This window comes from Rhipicephalus microplus, unplaced genomic scaffold (assembly GCF_043290135.1).
Source record: "Rhipicephalus microplus isolate Deutch F79 unplaced genomic scaffold, USDA_Rmic scaffold_74, whole genome shotgun sequence".
Classification (NCBI taxonomy): Eukaryota; Metazoa; Arthropoda; class Arachnida; order Ixodida; family Ixodidae; genus Rhipicephalus; species Rhipicephalus microplus.
This window is the reverse complement of record NW_027464647.1, coordinates 866,169-881,626: the sequence shown is the minus strand read 5'-3', so window position 1 is coordinate 881,626 and position 15,458 is coordinate 866,169. Positions and strand designations below refer to the sequence as shown.

Below are 15,458 nucleotides of genomic sequence, written 5' to 3'. Positions count from 1 at the left end.
AGGAATTGCGCAAAACTTCGTGCTACAATACCTGTGTTTCTTAAAATTATGATCATCATCATCATTATCATTAGGTGAAGCTTTAATATTTCCCAGATTTCGGCTTCGTGTTTCGTCTCTTTGGACTTCCGTGGGGAGTCGAATGGTGGTGACGCCGCAGTAGTGTTCTCATCGTGGGTTGAACTCTTTGTTCAATAATAATAAAAAAACTGGGGAGGATAGAAGCACGTAGGAAAGGGTATTTCAGATACACCCACATGAAACCTGGGAAGGGGCCAAGCACGCAGTATTTTGAGAGAGATTTCTGCGATGAGGCACTAGTGGGGCCACCAAGCCTGGAACCGAGCGTGTGGGAAGGGTGTTCCCGCTCCATGACGTCACCATAAAACTGCGATAGAATGCAGCTTATCTTAGACGGTACTTCTTTCTCATCCCTACTTGTCCGGTGTCACTTGCCAGCGGCATGTCAGGAAGTGCGTTTCCGCTCCACAGAACTCGTCGGCTATTTGTTAGGCTATAACTGTAGCGACCATTTTCAGTGGACCAGTGGTGAGTAATGCTATGTATACCCATTGCCGCGAATTCCCGTTTTTATGATGACCTGGACTACATGACACACCGTGGCGACAGGAGATGCCTGCAACCCTATAGCCCTTATGGTTTACGGCGATAATTATTGCCCACGTTTTCGTTAAACTATGTTATGATCTTCATCTCATCCAGTGTGAGAGCAGTATAGTGGCAGCAGGGTATAGTAGGGCATGAAATGAATTCCCGCATATTAACGTCATCTTCACTTACCTTCTTCAGGAGCTGGAAAAGGCGATCCACGTATGAGGGGCAGACACTGTCCCCAGGCTGACCAATGGGACACCTGGCAGTCCACGGGGCACGGCACTCGGCACTCCTCTTGCAGTGATGGCCGCGGAAGAAAAGTGCACAGATAGCTTGGCACCGGAGTCCAGTCTGGGCTCACAGAAGTTAGAGAAACCGAAGTTACCGGACCAGCCTTCGGCGGCTGCACACTCGCCACATAATTAAGGAATCATGACACAATCACCCACCAAATCGCTGTTTTCTGCTAAACATAGAAGTAGAGGGTACATTGTACCTGTGCATTTACGAAAAAATGGACTTGAAAGGAGCATTTCAATGCAAGAGAAGCCCTAGAAGTCACCGGCTGTAAACCACGCACACCACCGACTACTGCCAGTTTGTTATGGCGAGTGTGTGACATCATGTGTCTTACAGAGTGGAACCGTGGTCTTCCACGTAAGTTTCAGCCGCTGAAAATCTCTCACTTTTTAATTCCCAACTTGAGCAAGGTCTAATAGCTCCATTGCACGCACAGATAACCACAGAACAGATTAGTTGGCCGGAACACAGACACCAGCAACGCTAGTGGCTTTTACAACATGGTTTACGAGTGCGCCAGCGTTGCAGACTGTGGGGGCACTTAGGCGTTTATAAATATGCTCGTTATCAAGTAAGTTCTCGACCGAACGCGCTGAAATTTTACCAGCTTGTTGTCTAATACCCAAGGATTAACGCACATAGCACGGCTTAAGAGCAAAAATTGGTTCTCACGAACCCTTTAAGACGCACCACCCTTTTCGTAATCACGCTGTCTTGGCATCGAAAATCCCCGGAGAATCACAACTTCTCCAAAATGCCACCATGCGTCAGCTCTCAAAACCAATAAAATAGTCAAAAGTTTCACGTCGAGCTTCTTTCATTCAGTATAATGCCGGAGCCAAATCAGCGCTATGACCCCATTACTGGCACGAGTATTTTGCGTACATGCATTAGTATTCCTGCTAAGCGTCTACATGCAAAACACATCATGGCGCACAGCTCCTGTGTCAGGGAAATGACGCAAATACTTTTGTTAATCACTATTTACACGCCGGTAGAAGGCATTTTGAAAAGGGCAAAGTTATGCGTTGCCACGACACACCTAAGTTCATTGCCGAGAGAACCGGAACTATCGTCTGATTGCATCGTATCTGACGTGCTTCGGAAATATTACGAGTGTACGACGATAAATAGTAATGCGCCTGCTTGATGTGTAAGAAGAAATAGCTGAGATATGGGTGCACTCATCCTATGCGCAGGCGGTTAGTTTTAGTTCTCTTAATCCCTATGAACTACCCATAGATAACACGAACGATCGTTATGATGACCAACTATAGTGCAAATGCACCGCCGGTAGCAACATTACTGAATCGCTATGTACAGTCATTATACGTATTATCTGGTATATATAGTCGTGCTTTCTGGTAATTTTGCTTATTCGTATAGCTGGGATTGATATGTACCGTATCCGAATCTCCAAAACCTAATACACTTATGCGAACTGTATACTAATGAAGGCCTGGATCCTGTGAGTCAGCGCTTGCTTTCTGCTGCGCACAGGAGTGGTAAAGCCGACGATGCCTCAACGCACTAATAAGTGTGTGCCGTAATAACTTGGACTAGCATCACTGTCACCCTTAGCGAAACGGTATACTTAATCCAGACAAGGTTTTACTTTGTAACATCCAATTGTGAACACACCCTGGGTGTCCTAATGGCATGCCCAGCATAAGGAAAAATTTGCGAGAGTTCGACGTACTTCATAGTTGTCAAGTGGCTACGCGAAAAATTGAGCTTGAAACATTCTTTGTAATGTGTATTATTTTGAGTTCCGGTCCATTTTTTCTTCCTCGTGTTTTCATCTCACGCTGTCGCTTGTCAAACAGAAGCGCCAGAAGCTGACCCCGTATGTCCCCAACGATTAACTGACAGGTTGGAAGTTACAGGTTACAGGTTACTGACAGGTTGGAAGTTAGCGCTCGTGTCTTTCGTGTCTTGTTTGTCTCTGTGTCGTCGTTTTGTTCTCGCGCTATAACTATCGTCATGCCATACCAACTAGCCCAAGCTGCCACACTTCTAAGATTCACTGAAGGCAGTTTCCAATATTTTTCCGATCTCTTGGCTATGCATTGCACTGTAAGCAGTGCTACGAGTTCATAAGCTTCTTTTTTAGACATTATTTTTGCGCATATACTACCAAAAATACTAACAGGAATAAGCGATTGGTATGGTATGAAAAAAACTATTTAGGTCCATCGGGGCATGAACTAGTACGTAGCGGGCCGCTCCCACGTCGAGACAAGTAGTCCCAACCTGTCAGCCACGTTGCCTAGCAGCTTCATTCCGACGCGAACTTTCATTTCGACACTTAAGAACGCTACCTTTGGTCCTAATGCATGTGACGTTCCTGCGTCGAGTGCCACCATTGCAGAGAGCGCCAGGTACAGGAACGCAAGCACCCCACTCGGACGTAGTCCAGCTGAAACTGTGCGCGCCAATAAAGAAAGCAAAATAAAGTCACAAGGTTGTCTGAAGCACACACGCATTTATTCATGTGGCAGCAGACATATTAAGACAGACCTCGCCGTATCACTGTCTTGGCCAGCACATCTACCTTCGCAAAATAACCAATCCTTTTGTGGGAATAAAACACGCTAGATGTCATTTTCACTATCACTGCATGCTGCTTCTATACTGTCTATGGAAATATCTACTCGTATTATTCATGATTGTTCACTATTACTGCATGCTGCTTTTATACAGTTTATGAAAATATCTATCCATATTACTCATGAGAGCCATGTTTAATAACACACACGTATACAATTGTGATGGCTTACTGATGTGTAACGAACGCGTATTCACCACTTATGTAATGTCACTTAAAATTTTCGATGATATCAAAATAAAGTGAAACGGAAAACGCTCTTTCAAGCACTTTCTGCATAGCAAGAAATATGCGGGTCGTAAAGGGCCCGACACGAGGGAAAAGGCTGTCGCCAACAGGCCCGCATCACGGTCGAAAAGTTTCGTCATGCATGCGAAAACATTTCCTTTGCGCGAAAGCCAGCCAGCAAGTTTCAGTCAGCATCTTTTTGCCGCAACCTCGCCAACCACTGGCAAAGGTTTGGCGTCTGCCGGTAGTGTTTGTCATACGAGCCTCGCGCAAACTTTGAAGCACACAAGGTACTTAAAAATTCCCCTTTGTCTGAAGTTGAGCGAGAAATCAGAGTTACAGCGGGCGCAGCTAAGCTGCAATTTGTGGAAACTTCCGATGTTCTGGTATTAGGAGAACAAATACGCCATGATTCGTTTTTCGTCTGGAAGCGCGGTTTTTACTTAATAGTTATTTACCCTGAGTGACCTGAAACGTAGGCAAACACGTGAAAGCTGCCGAGCTCGAATGCACACCTTTTCACTTGGTCTCGTTTACTGCTGCTCCCTACAAAACAGGTCCATAGATTTTGCTGTGCAGTAACTAAAGCTCGATACCTGTGCAATGCAATGACATGTCAGCCCTCGCACATTTAGGACGTCTTCTGTACCCTGCTCCACCACTGCAATCAAAGTCCCTTTTTAGAGTTGTGCGGCAAACAAACAAAAAAAGTACACACACAACGCACACACATACACACGACACACACGCGCACGCATGTAGAAAGGGACTTGCCGACAACTACCCGTTTGTAGCACGAAACCAAATGGGGTGGTTGTCTGCAGGTGCGCGTCAGGTATCTTTTTCATAGCGCTGTCACCACCTTGCGGGATTCTACGGAGCTCATTTGCAATGTGCATGTAAAAGCACACAAACATGACCGTACTGTATACAGGTCGCTTGTTACAACTCATTCACTGATTTGGTTATTGAAAGCGAGTGAGCTCCGCTGTGACTGTGCGGTAATGCAAGTTCACTGCTTCTGTAGGTCATGAGCACCCCACCTGGAACACAGCGGCAGTCGATCTTGCTGGAGCGCTGTCTCAACCAAAGGTGGGCAGGGCCTTCCAGCGCCGTAAGGAAGTTGCTGCACGTATCGCATGCGGCGTTTAAGCCGCTGACCACCGTGCCAAGTTTCTCCGCTGTCCAGCTGGCAGCCCTCGTGCTCCAGCTGCCACGGAGACCACGGGGAGACGCCGCAGTCTACGGGCACGACGCACGACTCGGCTTCGTGCGGAAGCGGACGCTGCTTACCATCGCTTTGCCTGCATTTCCTGTATGTTTTCAAGAGATAAAACGCCTGTGCATTGGAGAAAAGCACCGAATAAAAACACGCAATTACAGTCACTGTACTAATGCAATCTGGACATCGTTTTCTTCAGCAAAGATGCAGTCGGACACTAATTTTCTGTCTTGCCCGCAGGCTCGATTTACGAGAAAACGTATCCTTGGCACGTACATAAAAATTGCATCCGCTTTGGCAATGTAATGTGCATATTTCAGAAAGAACTACTGCAGCTCAATAAGATAAATATTAAAAAGAAAAGCGGAATAAATATAACGCAAGTTAACCAGTACGGCCCTACTGGTTACTATAGACAGAGGAATGTGAGTAGAAGGGGTAGAGGCAATGACGTAACGCAATGATTCATAGTATTTAACTGGAGAGCGCTCTATTATACACCAGCTGCTCTTCGCTGCTTAATAAAAGAAAGTTACCAAATCTGTCATGCTGTGTGCCTCAGATTACTAGGCTGTGCGTTGCGGCCTCCTATCTCAAACCCCTCCGTAAATGATGGAAATATTTCATTTATCACAATTCAAATATAACATCAATCGCATGACAGAATAGAAACCAGTTATGAAGAATTACGGTCGACGAATAATGTGTAAAGCCTCGAGGTATTATCGAACACTCTGTCTTTGGTGATGAAAGAGAGAGAGAGAAAAAGAAACAAAGGACAGGCTGGGAAGTTAACCAGGTTGAACCCAGTATGCTACCCTACACGACGAAAGGGGGAAGGGAGACAAAAATAACAGAGAAGGAAAGAAGGAAAGAGAAGTAAACAAATACGCGTTCACGCATAGCTGTGTGTAGCTCGCATGCTCAGGTCATAAAATTGTGAACTGTCAGAGAGTAAGGGTCGACTTCGACTGTCTTATATGAAGTACACTTCAACCCATGATGTTAAAGAAGGCTTGCTAGGACTGGCTCTAAGGTATCCAGAAGAGTACGCTGAAAATGCAGGGAAGAAGTCGAGAGTTAACACTGCAGACTACACTCCGCTAAGAGCAGATTTTTGAAAAGATAAGTTCATTTCACATTTAGTTTCAAAGAGAGGACAAGAGAATAACTATTATTAATTCAAGGAGTACTTATTTATGCTCTGAAATATAATAATGACGAAGCCTATGATATGGCCCATACGAAAAGATTCAGCCCTAATCTGCCCGCAAGTAGTGCATTGTTTAGAAGATAAAGTTGACTGGAACAGCCCTCACCCGATGTCTACGAAGACACCGTTGCTGTCCATGCAGACAACTTTCCTCCGCCGTGTTCCCAGCTGCGGTTGTCGGGAAGCGACCGGCAACTCGGAGCCTTCCTCAGTCGCCAGGGGCTGTACAGACGTGAGGTAATCGCTTTGGCACTGGCCCCAGGGCCCGACTCGGAGCACGTAGTCGGTGGAGGGTGCTTTCCTGCGAGATTTGCGCTTGCGCCACTCGCGGCAGCCCGGTCGCGCCGGGCACTTTTTGGTCTCGGAAAGAGCGGGGCACTCTACGCCGCCGTTCGATGGGCCGACGAGCACGATACGACGTCGAACCACACCGTGCACTTTGCAACTGTTCGAGCTAGTAACGTTGTCACATGCCGGCCAAGGCTCAAACGGTGTGACCACGCAGTCCTGCAAAGCACCGGCAAACAGAGATGATGTTATGACTAGTCAAATATGCTCGTTATACAGTCATGCTATGCCGTACCAACTTTGGTGTTGATACCTATATCCGAACGGTAAGGAGAGCTAAAAGTCGTAGGCGGCTAGAAGTGCCATGTCATTCTAGATTGTCAGTAGCTTTTGGTGCCAGTGAGAAAAAGCAAAACGTAGGCTCTCCAAGATGCTGACATATCTTGCGTGTTACGCTCGAGTTAAAGCTATCGCATGGCTGTCCAGAAGGCCCACGATGAGGCGGTGAGGCTAGGCCTCCCCGTCCCTACGTGGGAGCGGCCCGCGATCCTACCCCTACAAAACGGGGGTGGAACCCTTCAGGACCCCAGTAAAGTTTTTCATCCATCCATCCATCCCTCATGATTTCAAACGGGGTAGGAGCTTTGCGTGCATGAAAGAGTGAGACAAACATGAAATATGAGACAAGCTCCAAATTTTATGTCCTTAAAGAGTGTTGAGAATCGTGAGTTTGTCTTCTTTTATGAGTTGTAAAAATATAAATAAAGTGAAAGACTTGACGCAACGGTACAACGACAACAAGAACAGTTCTTTTTATCCCATCTTTCTTTCTTTTCGAAGCCTTGCACCACGTCTTCAAACAGTTATGCATGGACTAGCTCAATATATAGTGTTGTTAAGCGCTCAAATGCGGCGAATGTACTTAAATTTACCAGAAGCTTTCACTTTATCATAACACTTCAGGAGAGGCCAAATCTAGGTAGTATTTTACGTAAATAAATCCATGCATTTCCGTATCGCTCTCATGCATCACAGGAGACGCGACCTTGCTTGTTCGCTCACTTGTGGGCAGCTGATGGCGCATGGCATTTCGCTAGGCGGCTGCGGCAAGTGGGCGCACGCCACCGCGTCCACGACCCGAGGAGGTCCTGCCTCTGGTTCGAAGACGCAGCTTACGTTTCGCCGGGCAAGACCCTCAGCGTCCCGCGCTTCAGGTCTGCACTGGCTCCGTAGATGCGGCCGCCCGTTGACATCGTCGCAAGGACTCCACTCGCCGGCTTGCCATCTGCAGGTGATAACAAGTCTCACACGCCGAAACCTTGACACGATTATGAGAGACGCTGTAGTGGGGAGCTCCGGAAATTTCGAGCTTGTGGGGCTCTTTAACGTTCACCTAAATTTAAGCACACGGGCCTCTATCAAGTCCGGCTCCGTCGAAAAGGCTGACGCCGCGGCCTGGATTTGCTCCTGCGAACTTCGTGTCGGTAATCAAGAACCACTGTGTGGTGTCACGTGAAAACAGCTTCAAGAAAAAGAGACAGACACTCTCCCACTAGATTGCACATTTTACAAACAACACAATAGCAACTAGTCGAGAGAAAGCTATGACCGAAGATGAAGTTGAATGTGATTGAAGATGAAGATGAATATAAATGACGCTCACGGTGAATTTCAACAACGAAGCTGGTATTGCCGGCGTGAAATGTCCATGGCTGCCAGAAAACTATGAAGTAATCTAACTAACCCAACTACCTAGTTATGCTAACGAAAGCCTAGAAACAGCTTGGAAGTAACCAGATTAGTCTTGGAATCATCAGGCTTTGTTGTTTCAAGCCTTGCGGAACTTATTGCAAGCTTGCTTCTTCTTTCGTCATTATAAATATGTGTGCAGCAAAGGCTGACGTCATGAGCGATTTCTTTAGCTTCTTTTATTTTAGGTTCCTCGCATGAACAAACAAACAAACAAACAAACAAACAAACAAACAAACAAACAAACAAACAAACAAACAAACAAACAAACAAACAAAACAAACAAACAAACAAAAGTTCCAGCTTTACACAGAGCCCATTGAAACACTTATCAACTACAGAACACTCGAGCAAGATTAATAAAGTTGAAGCACATATTGCTATTTCCGATGGAGGCGTAAATGTTGTAGGCCCGTGTGCTCAGATTTGGGTGAACGTTATAGAACCCCAGGTGGTCGAAATTTCCGGAGCCCTCCAAAACGGCATCTCTCATACTCACATGGTGATTTTGGGACGTTAAACCCCACATATCAATCAATCAATGAAGCACATATTGCTGAGGTAGATTTATCTGATGCTTTAAAAAATTGTTTCTTGGTGTGTCGAATTGTCAATGAAGTACGCTCGTGGCACGGTAAAACACAATGGGTGAGGCATTACGGACGTCTATGTGACCGTTTCAAAGGATATTTGAGTTCTTCCAAAATAGCCACGATGCGGTTACAGAGTGTGCACAGACAGCATATAAAACATTGTTAAAGCTTGTCGGTGTGCCAGTTGGTTTGGTAGCGCTGTAATAAAAACAAGACCGCAAGAACAAAAAGATGGTAGAGGCACACGAACGAGCGCTGACACAGCTGATTTTTATTTGCCACAGTGTCACCGCTGCTCCATGACATAGCATACACACAAAAATAAAAAAGCCGTTCAACAATATCTTGCAGCTTTCATTTTCGCCAAATAAAAATCAGTTGTGAGTCGGCGCTCGTGTGTGCGCTCCTTCTGTCTCTGTCTCCTTTCGCTGTTTTTTCGTTACAATGCAATAAAACATTCCTGCATTGTAACTGAGACATTAGTTCTGGCAAGCAATTCAATTGATTAGACCGTCGAGGTTCGGTCAGCCGTGTTGATACCTATAATACTTACCGTTGACCATGCATGATTCCAAATTTCACTCTTGATCACGTAAAGCCTTGTAAGCGAAACAAATGAATCCAACTGACTATCAGGTGAAAGAAATGATAGGTGTGGTAAGTGTTGTATTTAATTGCAGTGCTGGAGGGTTCTAAACCCAAAGTTTTCAGATTACCGTCCGATGCTCTACAAATAGCGCTACAACAAAATGAGCGTCCCCTTCCACGTCACTTGGTAGTGTTAGCTCGTAGTGAGTGTCACTATTGCAGAACACTGTTTGCGCTAACAATAAACAGTTTCCTACAATGATGTATTTACTCCGTTGCTTCCTCTAAACATTTTCTACATGTTTTAAAATGCAAAATTGACATTATCCTTCAAGACATGTTTTCATATTAGATAATGTCTATAATGATCTTAGACTCCAGGTCATATTTTGCCAAATGGCACAAACGGCTTTGTAAAGCCTTAATGGCTTTTTGCTTTCGGCCTACAGCATCACCATTTGTGACTTTCGTTCTGTCTCCAGTGATTTCAAAATAAACTGAACTGAAATTGAAATTGAAGTATTGTGCCAGACTGGGTCACGTGGCACGTAATCTTTGCACGAAGTGTCAGCTGACCCATAAACTCTCGTATGCTAATTTAAAACTGTCTGTTGAGGCCCTCGCTATGAAAGAAATAAAAATTACCATACATTCATTACTGCAGAGAAATGAATATGATTAACTACTGAACGCCGCAACATTCTTTCAGATGCGGAGTCAGCAGCAGAGACGCAGCAGGAAACTCTCACCTGAGGGACTGCCGATGTGTAGCCCCAATGCCGTCATCGCACTCCGTGCTGCAGGGCTGTACGGCGCGTGGCCGGACGTGGCGGTGACAGTGTCGTTCTCGGACGGCGTCGCCTCGCACGTCCACACAGCGTACGCTTCGACCTTGCCAGCCCTGACCGCAATAGCCATCCTCCATAACGCAAGGAAGCCATGGACCTGTCAACGACAACAGCAAGCACCGCGTAAGACAGGCACTGCACACCCAACTTTGCCGATCCTGGCCTACAGTTGCGTACATCTGCGCAATTGCGTACATGTGCTTCTAGGCCTTTCCGCTCCACTTCTCCCTCTTTTCTTTACTTGTCTTAAATGTGACCGCCTTTTGTCGTTCACCCTCATGTCTCAATGGCATATCTAGAGATGAATGTCGCATCTTATTCTCTTGGTATCACACTCAAGCGCTTAACCAAGTGTATGTGAGGAAACGATCTTCGAAATGCCTCGAACCCACGCATTCATGGGGGGGGGGGGGGGGCGGAGCAGAACCGTACTCACGTAAATAAAAACCGTTAAAAGTGTTTTGAGTTTCAATGATACGAGACTAGAAGTACGGTGCTACGGCATGGTTCTCTGAACGTTACCCATTAGAGCTCTGTGAGATCATTCCTCAGTGCACGAGCTGTCATGCCAATCATGACTAATAAGTTGCATAGTTTCTAAGATTATATTAGTTGCGAAGAACTCATGCGTGGCTACGTGGTGTGACCGCGGTCAATATGCACCGCAACCATGGTGAGTGATTTGTCTGAGCTTGTTTGAAACAGTGCTCTCATATATTTTTGCTGCAATACGTGTTTTGTTGGGATGCATGAGAAGCAACCTGCAGAAGGGGGGGGGGGTGAACAATAAGAGGGAAGGCAGGGAGGTTAACCAGGCACATGCCCGGTTTGCTACCCTACGCTGGGGGAATAGGAAGGGGGCGTAAAGATGCGAGAGAGAGGAAAGAGAAGAGAAAGAGAGAGAGAGAGAGAAAAAAAGGAGGATTGTCAGTCAATCGGCTGGCGCGTATGCAGCGGTGGCAATACACAAAAGTTAAAGGTGGTCACATAGGCCTGTAGTCCTCGAAAAGCACAAGACAGCTTTGACTGCTTTTTGAGCCGACGAAAGGCGATGACGGTGTTCCAGTAGCATCTGCACAGAGAGTGGCCGATCGTCCAATTGTCGCAATGCGTCCGAAAGCTTCTGTCTTTCAGAGGCAAATCGAGGGCAATGGCATATCAGATGGTCGATGTCTTCTTTGGTGCAGCAGACGTCGCATTCCGCATTGTCGGTCAATCCGATGAGGGTTCTATATGCTTTTGTGAAGGCAACGCCCAAACAAAGGCGACAAAAAAGTGAAGCTTCACGTCGACGAAGTCCGTATGGAGGTCGAAGTTCCAGTCGAGGGTTTATTTGGTATAGTCTCGTATGTCTTATGCTTGGGGTGTTCCACTCCTGCAGACTCAGACTACGTGCCAGGTGACGAAGTTGATTTGCCGCGTCAGTCCTTGACAAAGGAATCGGAAGGGTGTGTTCTCCTTGGTGCGATGTGCGAGCCGTGTTGTCTGCGGAATCATTGCCACTGATCCCACAATGGCCAGGAATCTACTGAAACTTGACTTCGTGGCCTGTTTCTGTGACGTGGAGAATGAGCTTGACGACTTCGTAAACTAATTGTTCATGGCAACCTCGTCGAAGGACTGACTGCATGCTCTGTAGGGCTGGTTTTGAGTCGGAAAACACAGCCCAATTACTAGGTCTTTGGGATTTGATGTACTCTATGGCGCCACGCAAAGCCGCAAGTTCTGCCGCTGTGGACGTAGTGACATGTGACAGTTTGATTCGCAGAGTGATTCCTCTAGCTGGAATCACCACCGCACCACCAGAACCAGACGCTGTGGTTGAACCATCGGTGTATATGTGCACGTGGTTGTTGTACATTTCGTGCAGATGGCTCAAGCTCAATTGTTTTAGGGCTGATGAAGGCAAATTTGATTTTTTATGTATTCCTGGAATTGAAATACGTACTTGTGGAAGTGTCAGGCACCACGGAGGATACACCAGTTTCTCAGCAGGCGTAAAACCTGACGTAAACGACGCACGATGAGCGCAGACAATTGCCCTAAATTTCGTGCGGGGCCTCTCAGTAGCGAGGTTTCCCAAGTGGTGGGAAGGATTCCTAGCATGTTGCCTGAGGTACGTACGCGTCGTTTCAATGGTGAAGTGCGTCATGATCGAGTAGTCCTGCGCAATGGCAATTGTTTCAGCTGTCGATGCGCAGCGGGGTAAACCAAGGCATATCCTAAGCGCTTGGACCTGCAGAAGAGTAATATAAAACCTGGAAGCTGGAAACTATCTATTACTAAGCGCAATGTAACGCAGAATAAGAATGGTATGATTGCGACCGAGGAATAGATGATCAAAAGCTAAAAAACTAAAGAGAACGTTTGAGAAGCAGAAGAGAGAGAGATAAAGATGCAAGGAAAGGCAGGGAGGTTAACCAGACGCACATCCGGTTTACTACCCTGCACTGGGGAAGGGATAAAGAGGAGAAAAGAGGTTGCAGAAAGATGAGAAGGTACACACAATCACGAGCACACTCGGGGAACACACACTGTCTACAGGCGGTCGCTCAGGTTTGTTGACTTAAGGTAAAGTAGCAGTGCTTTAGTTGCTTTCTGCGCAACTGAGGCAGATGCCCAAGGTCCTAGTATCTTCTGCACACAAAATGGTCCGGGGTCAAGTCGATTCAAAACCATCCGGAGCTGGCATCGCTGTGTGTCGTTGCAAGTGCAGCTGCACAGGACGTGCTCGATGGTCTCTTCGGCTCCGCAGTAGTCGCATGTAGGAGTGTCTGCCATACCAATGCGAAAGGAGTACACCTTTGTAAATGCAACACTCAACCAAAGGCGGCATAAGTGTCGCATCGGAGCGGGAAAGTTGTGGTGGTAGCTTTAGCTTGAGCGAAGGATCCAGTTCATAAAATTGACACCTTTGGAAGCTGGTAGACGACCAGAACGTGCGTGTGAGATCTCGAGCCAGCAGGTAAAGTTGTCTTGCTGCATCATTCCTTGATAGAGGAATCGGGACTACACGGGTTTCTTCATGGGCTGAGCGGGCTGCATCATCGGCTAATTGATTTCCGGTAATACCGATATGTCCAGGCAGCCATTAATATATAATATCATGCCCTCGTGCTAGAGCTTCATGATGGCAATGTCTTATTTCTTGTACCAGTTGGTCATGACTCCTCCTACGCATGGCAGACTGCAAACTCTGTAGCGCTGCCTTCGAATCACAGAATATGACACATTTTCCTGGACGTTCTTGAACGAGATATTCTAAAGCAGCCCTTATAGCAGCAAGCTCTGATGCCGTAGATGTAGTCATATGCGACAACTTAAACTTGATTGTCATTTCTGCAGCCGGAATTACAGCGGCACCTGATGAGCTGCTGGACGAGACGGACACATCAGTGTATTTCTGCGTTCGGTCTAAGTACAACTCATGTAATAATAGAAGTGTTCTTGCTTCAATGCTACTCTGGAGTGACTGCTTTTCTTTTTGATTCCCGGAATTTCTAGACGTACTTGCGGCTGGTCGAGGCACTACAAAGGACATGCCGTTCTCGCAGCTGGCGTATATCCTGATGGAATGCTGTTTAGGTGCTTGGCTATGACGTCTGAAAACGTAGCACGTGGTCTTCCGGAAGGTAGAAGGGCCAAGTGGTGGTCGGGGACACGGCTAGCATGTCGAATGTACGCTGTGAGGCAATCCACAACTATATATGTCCTGACCGGATGGTCTTTGGCAAGCATGATTGTGGCATAAGTAGAAGCGCATCGGGGCAGTCCTAGGCAGACACGCAGTGCCTGACCCTGCAAACTCTCCAATGAATGAGTATTCGATTTGCAAGTGTTAGTCAGTACCGGCAAGCTGTAGCGCAACAGACCCAGAAATAGGGCCCTGTACAGCTGTAGCATGGAGGCCACAGAAGTTCCCCATGCTTTACCGCACAAGAATTTTATGATATGCACAATAGATAGCAGTCTCTTCTTCAAGTACGCACAATGTGGGCTCCACGAAAGACTTCTGTCGATTATTATGCCCAGGGAACGATGCGTCCGTGCATATTTGACTCTCTGCCCATTGATGTAAACAGGGTATGTCATTGGTTTGCGTGTAAACGCCATCAACGCGCACTTCACAGTTGATATATTTAGGCCTTGTTTCTGAAGGTAGGCTGTTGTGAGGGTTGCTGCCCGCTGTATTCGTGCACGCACCTGAGGGCGAGTAACTGCAGCACTCCAGAGGCAAATATCATCGGCGTATATAGATAGGCACACCGACTTTGGCAGAACCTTCACCAGACCAATGAGGGCTACATTGAACAATGTGGGGCTTAAAACACCTCCCTGAGGTACTCCGCAGTAGGTGTGATGTTGGGCAGTTGTACCCTCATATGTTTGTACAAATAAACCCCTGCCAGTTATATAATCTTTTATCCATTGAAACATTCGTCCACCAATGCCCAATGCTGCGAAAGAAGTGAGGATGGCATCGTGAGCTACATTATCATATGCACCCTTCACGTCAAGAAAGAGTGCCACTGATATGCGCTTGCGACTTTTTTCTTGTTGAACAAATGTCGATAAGTCAAGGACACAGTCAATGGAGGAGCGGCCCCGACGAAAGCCTGCCATGCAAGAAGGGTATTTGGCGTATCGTTCCAAGTACCACTCGAGACAAAATAGAACCATTCTTTCCATCACTTTTCCGAGGCAGCTTGCGAGGGCAATAGGGCGATACGCTGTCAAGTCCAATGGTGATTTTCCCGATTTCAAAAGTGGCATTAATCGACTTATTTTCCATTCTCGGGGAACACTGCCGCTGAGCCAGGAGTTGTTGAAGCATGTTAAAAGTTCTTTTCTGGCTTTTTGTCCAAGGTGTCCCAACGCACTATAAGTAATACCATGAGGACCTGGCGATGACATGCGCTTTGAAGCGACTAACGCACCTTCCAGTTCTTCCATGGTGAACGGAATGTCCATTTCTGGTAATCGCGTCTCAGGAACGATCACGGCGTCGATGCTCTCGTTCACAATATTCCCGGCAACTCTCGTGCAAAATTCTTCAGCCGCCTCGAGTTCTGTTTTTCCATGATGGAGTGCCAAAGCTTTAAAAGGGTGCCGTTGTTGCGGAGAGGAGCGAAGACCACGAACTGTTCTCCAGATATATGACAGTGGTTTATGAGGGTCTAGAGATTCGCAGAATGCTTTCCAGCGT

The 15,458-nt window shown here is 46.7% G+C and overlaps 1 protein-coding gene across 3 annotated transcripts in view; it reads right to left on the bottom strand.

The window, feature by feature from the left end:
- LOC119171577 (thrombospondin type-1 domain-containing protein 7A) overlaps nt 1-15,458 on the bottom strand; it is a 239,769-nt gene that overhangs the window by 166,898 nt on the left and 57,413 nt on the right. For all 3 annotated transcript variants that reach the window (XM_075885160.1, XM_075885159.1, XM_075885158.1), the window contains exons 3-8: nt 10,154-10,349; nt 7,537-7,759; nt 6,293-6,693; nt 4,795-5,064; nt 3,237-3,340; nt 802-966 (exon numbers count right to left, since the gene is read on the bottom strand). In XM_075885160.1, coding sequence (XP_075741275.1) covers nt 802-966; nt 3,237-3,340; nt 4,795-5,064; nt 6,293-6,693; nt 7,537-7,759; nt 10,154-10,349 — 1,359 coding nt within the window. The remainder of the gene's footprint in view (nt 1-801; nt 967-3,236; nt 3,341-4,794; nt 5,065-6,292; nt 6,694-7,536; nt 7,760-10,153; nt 10,350-15,458) is intronic.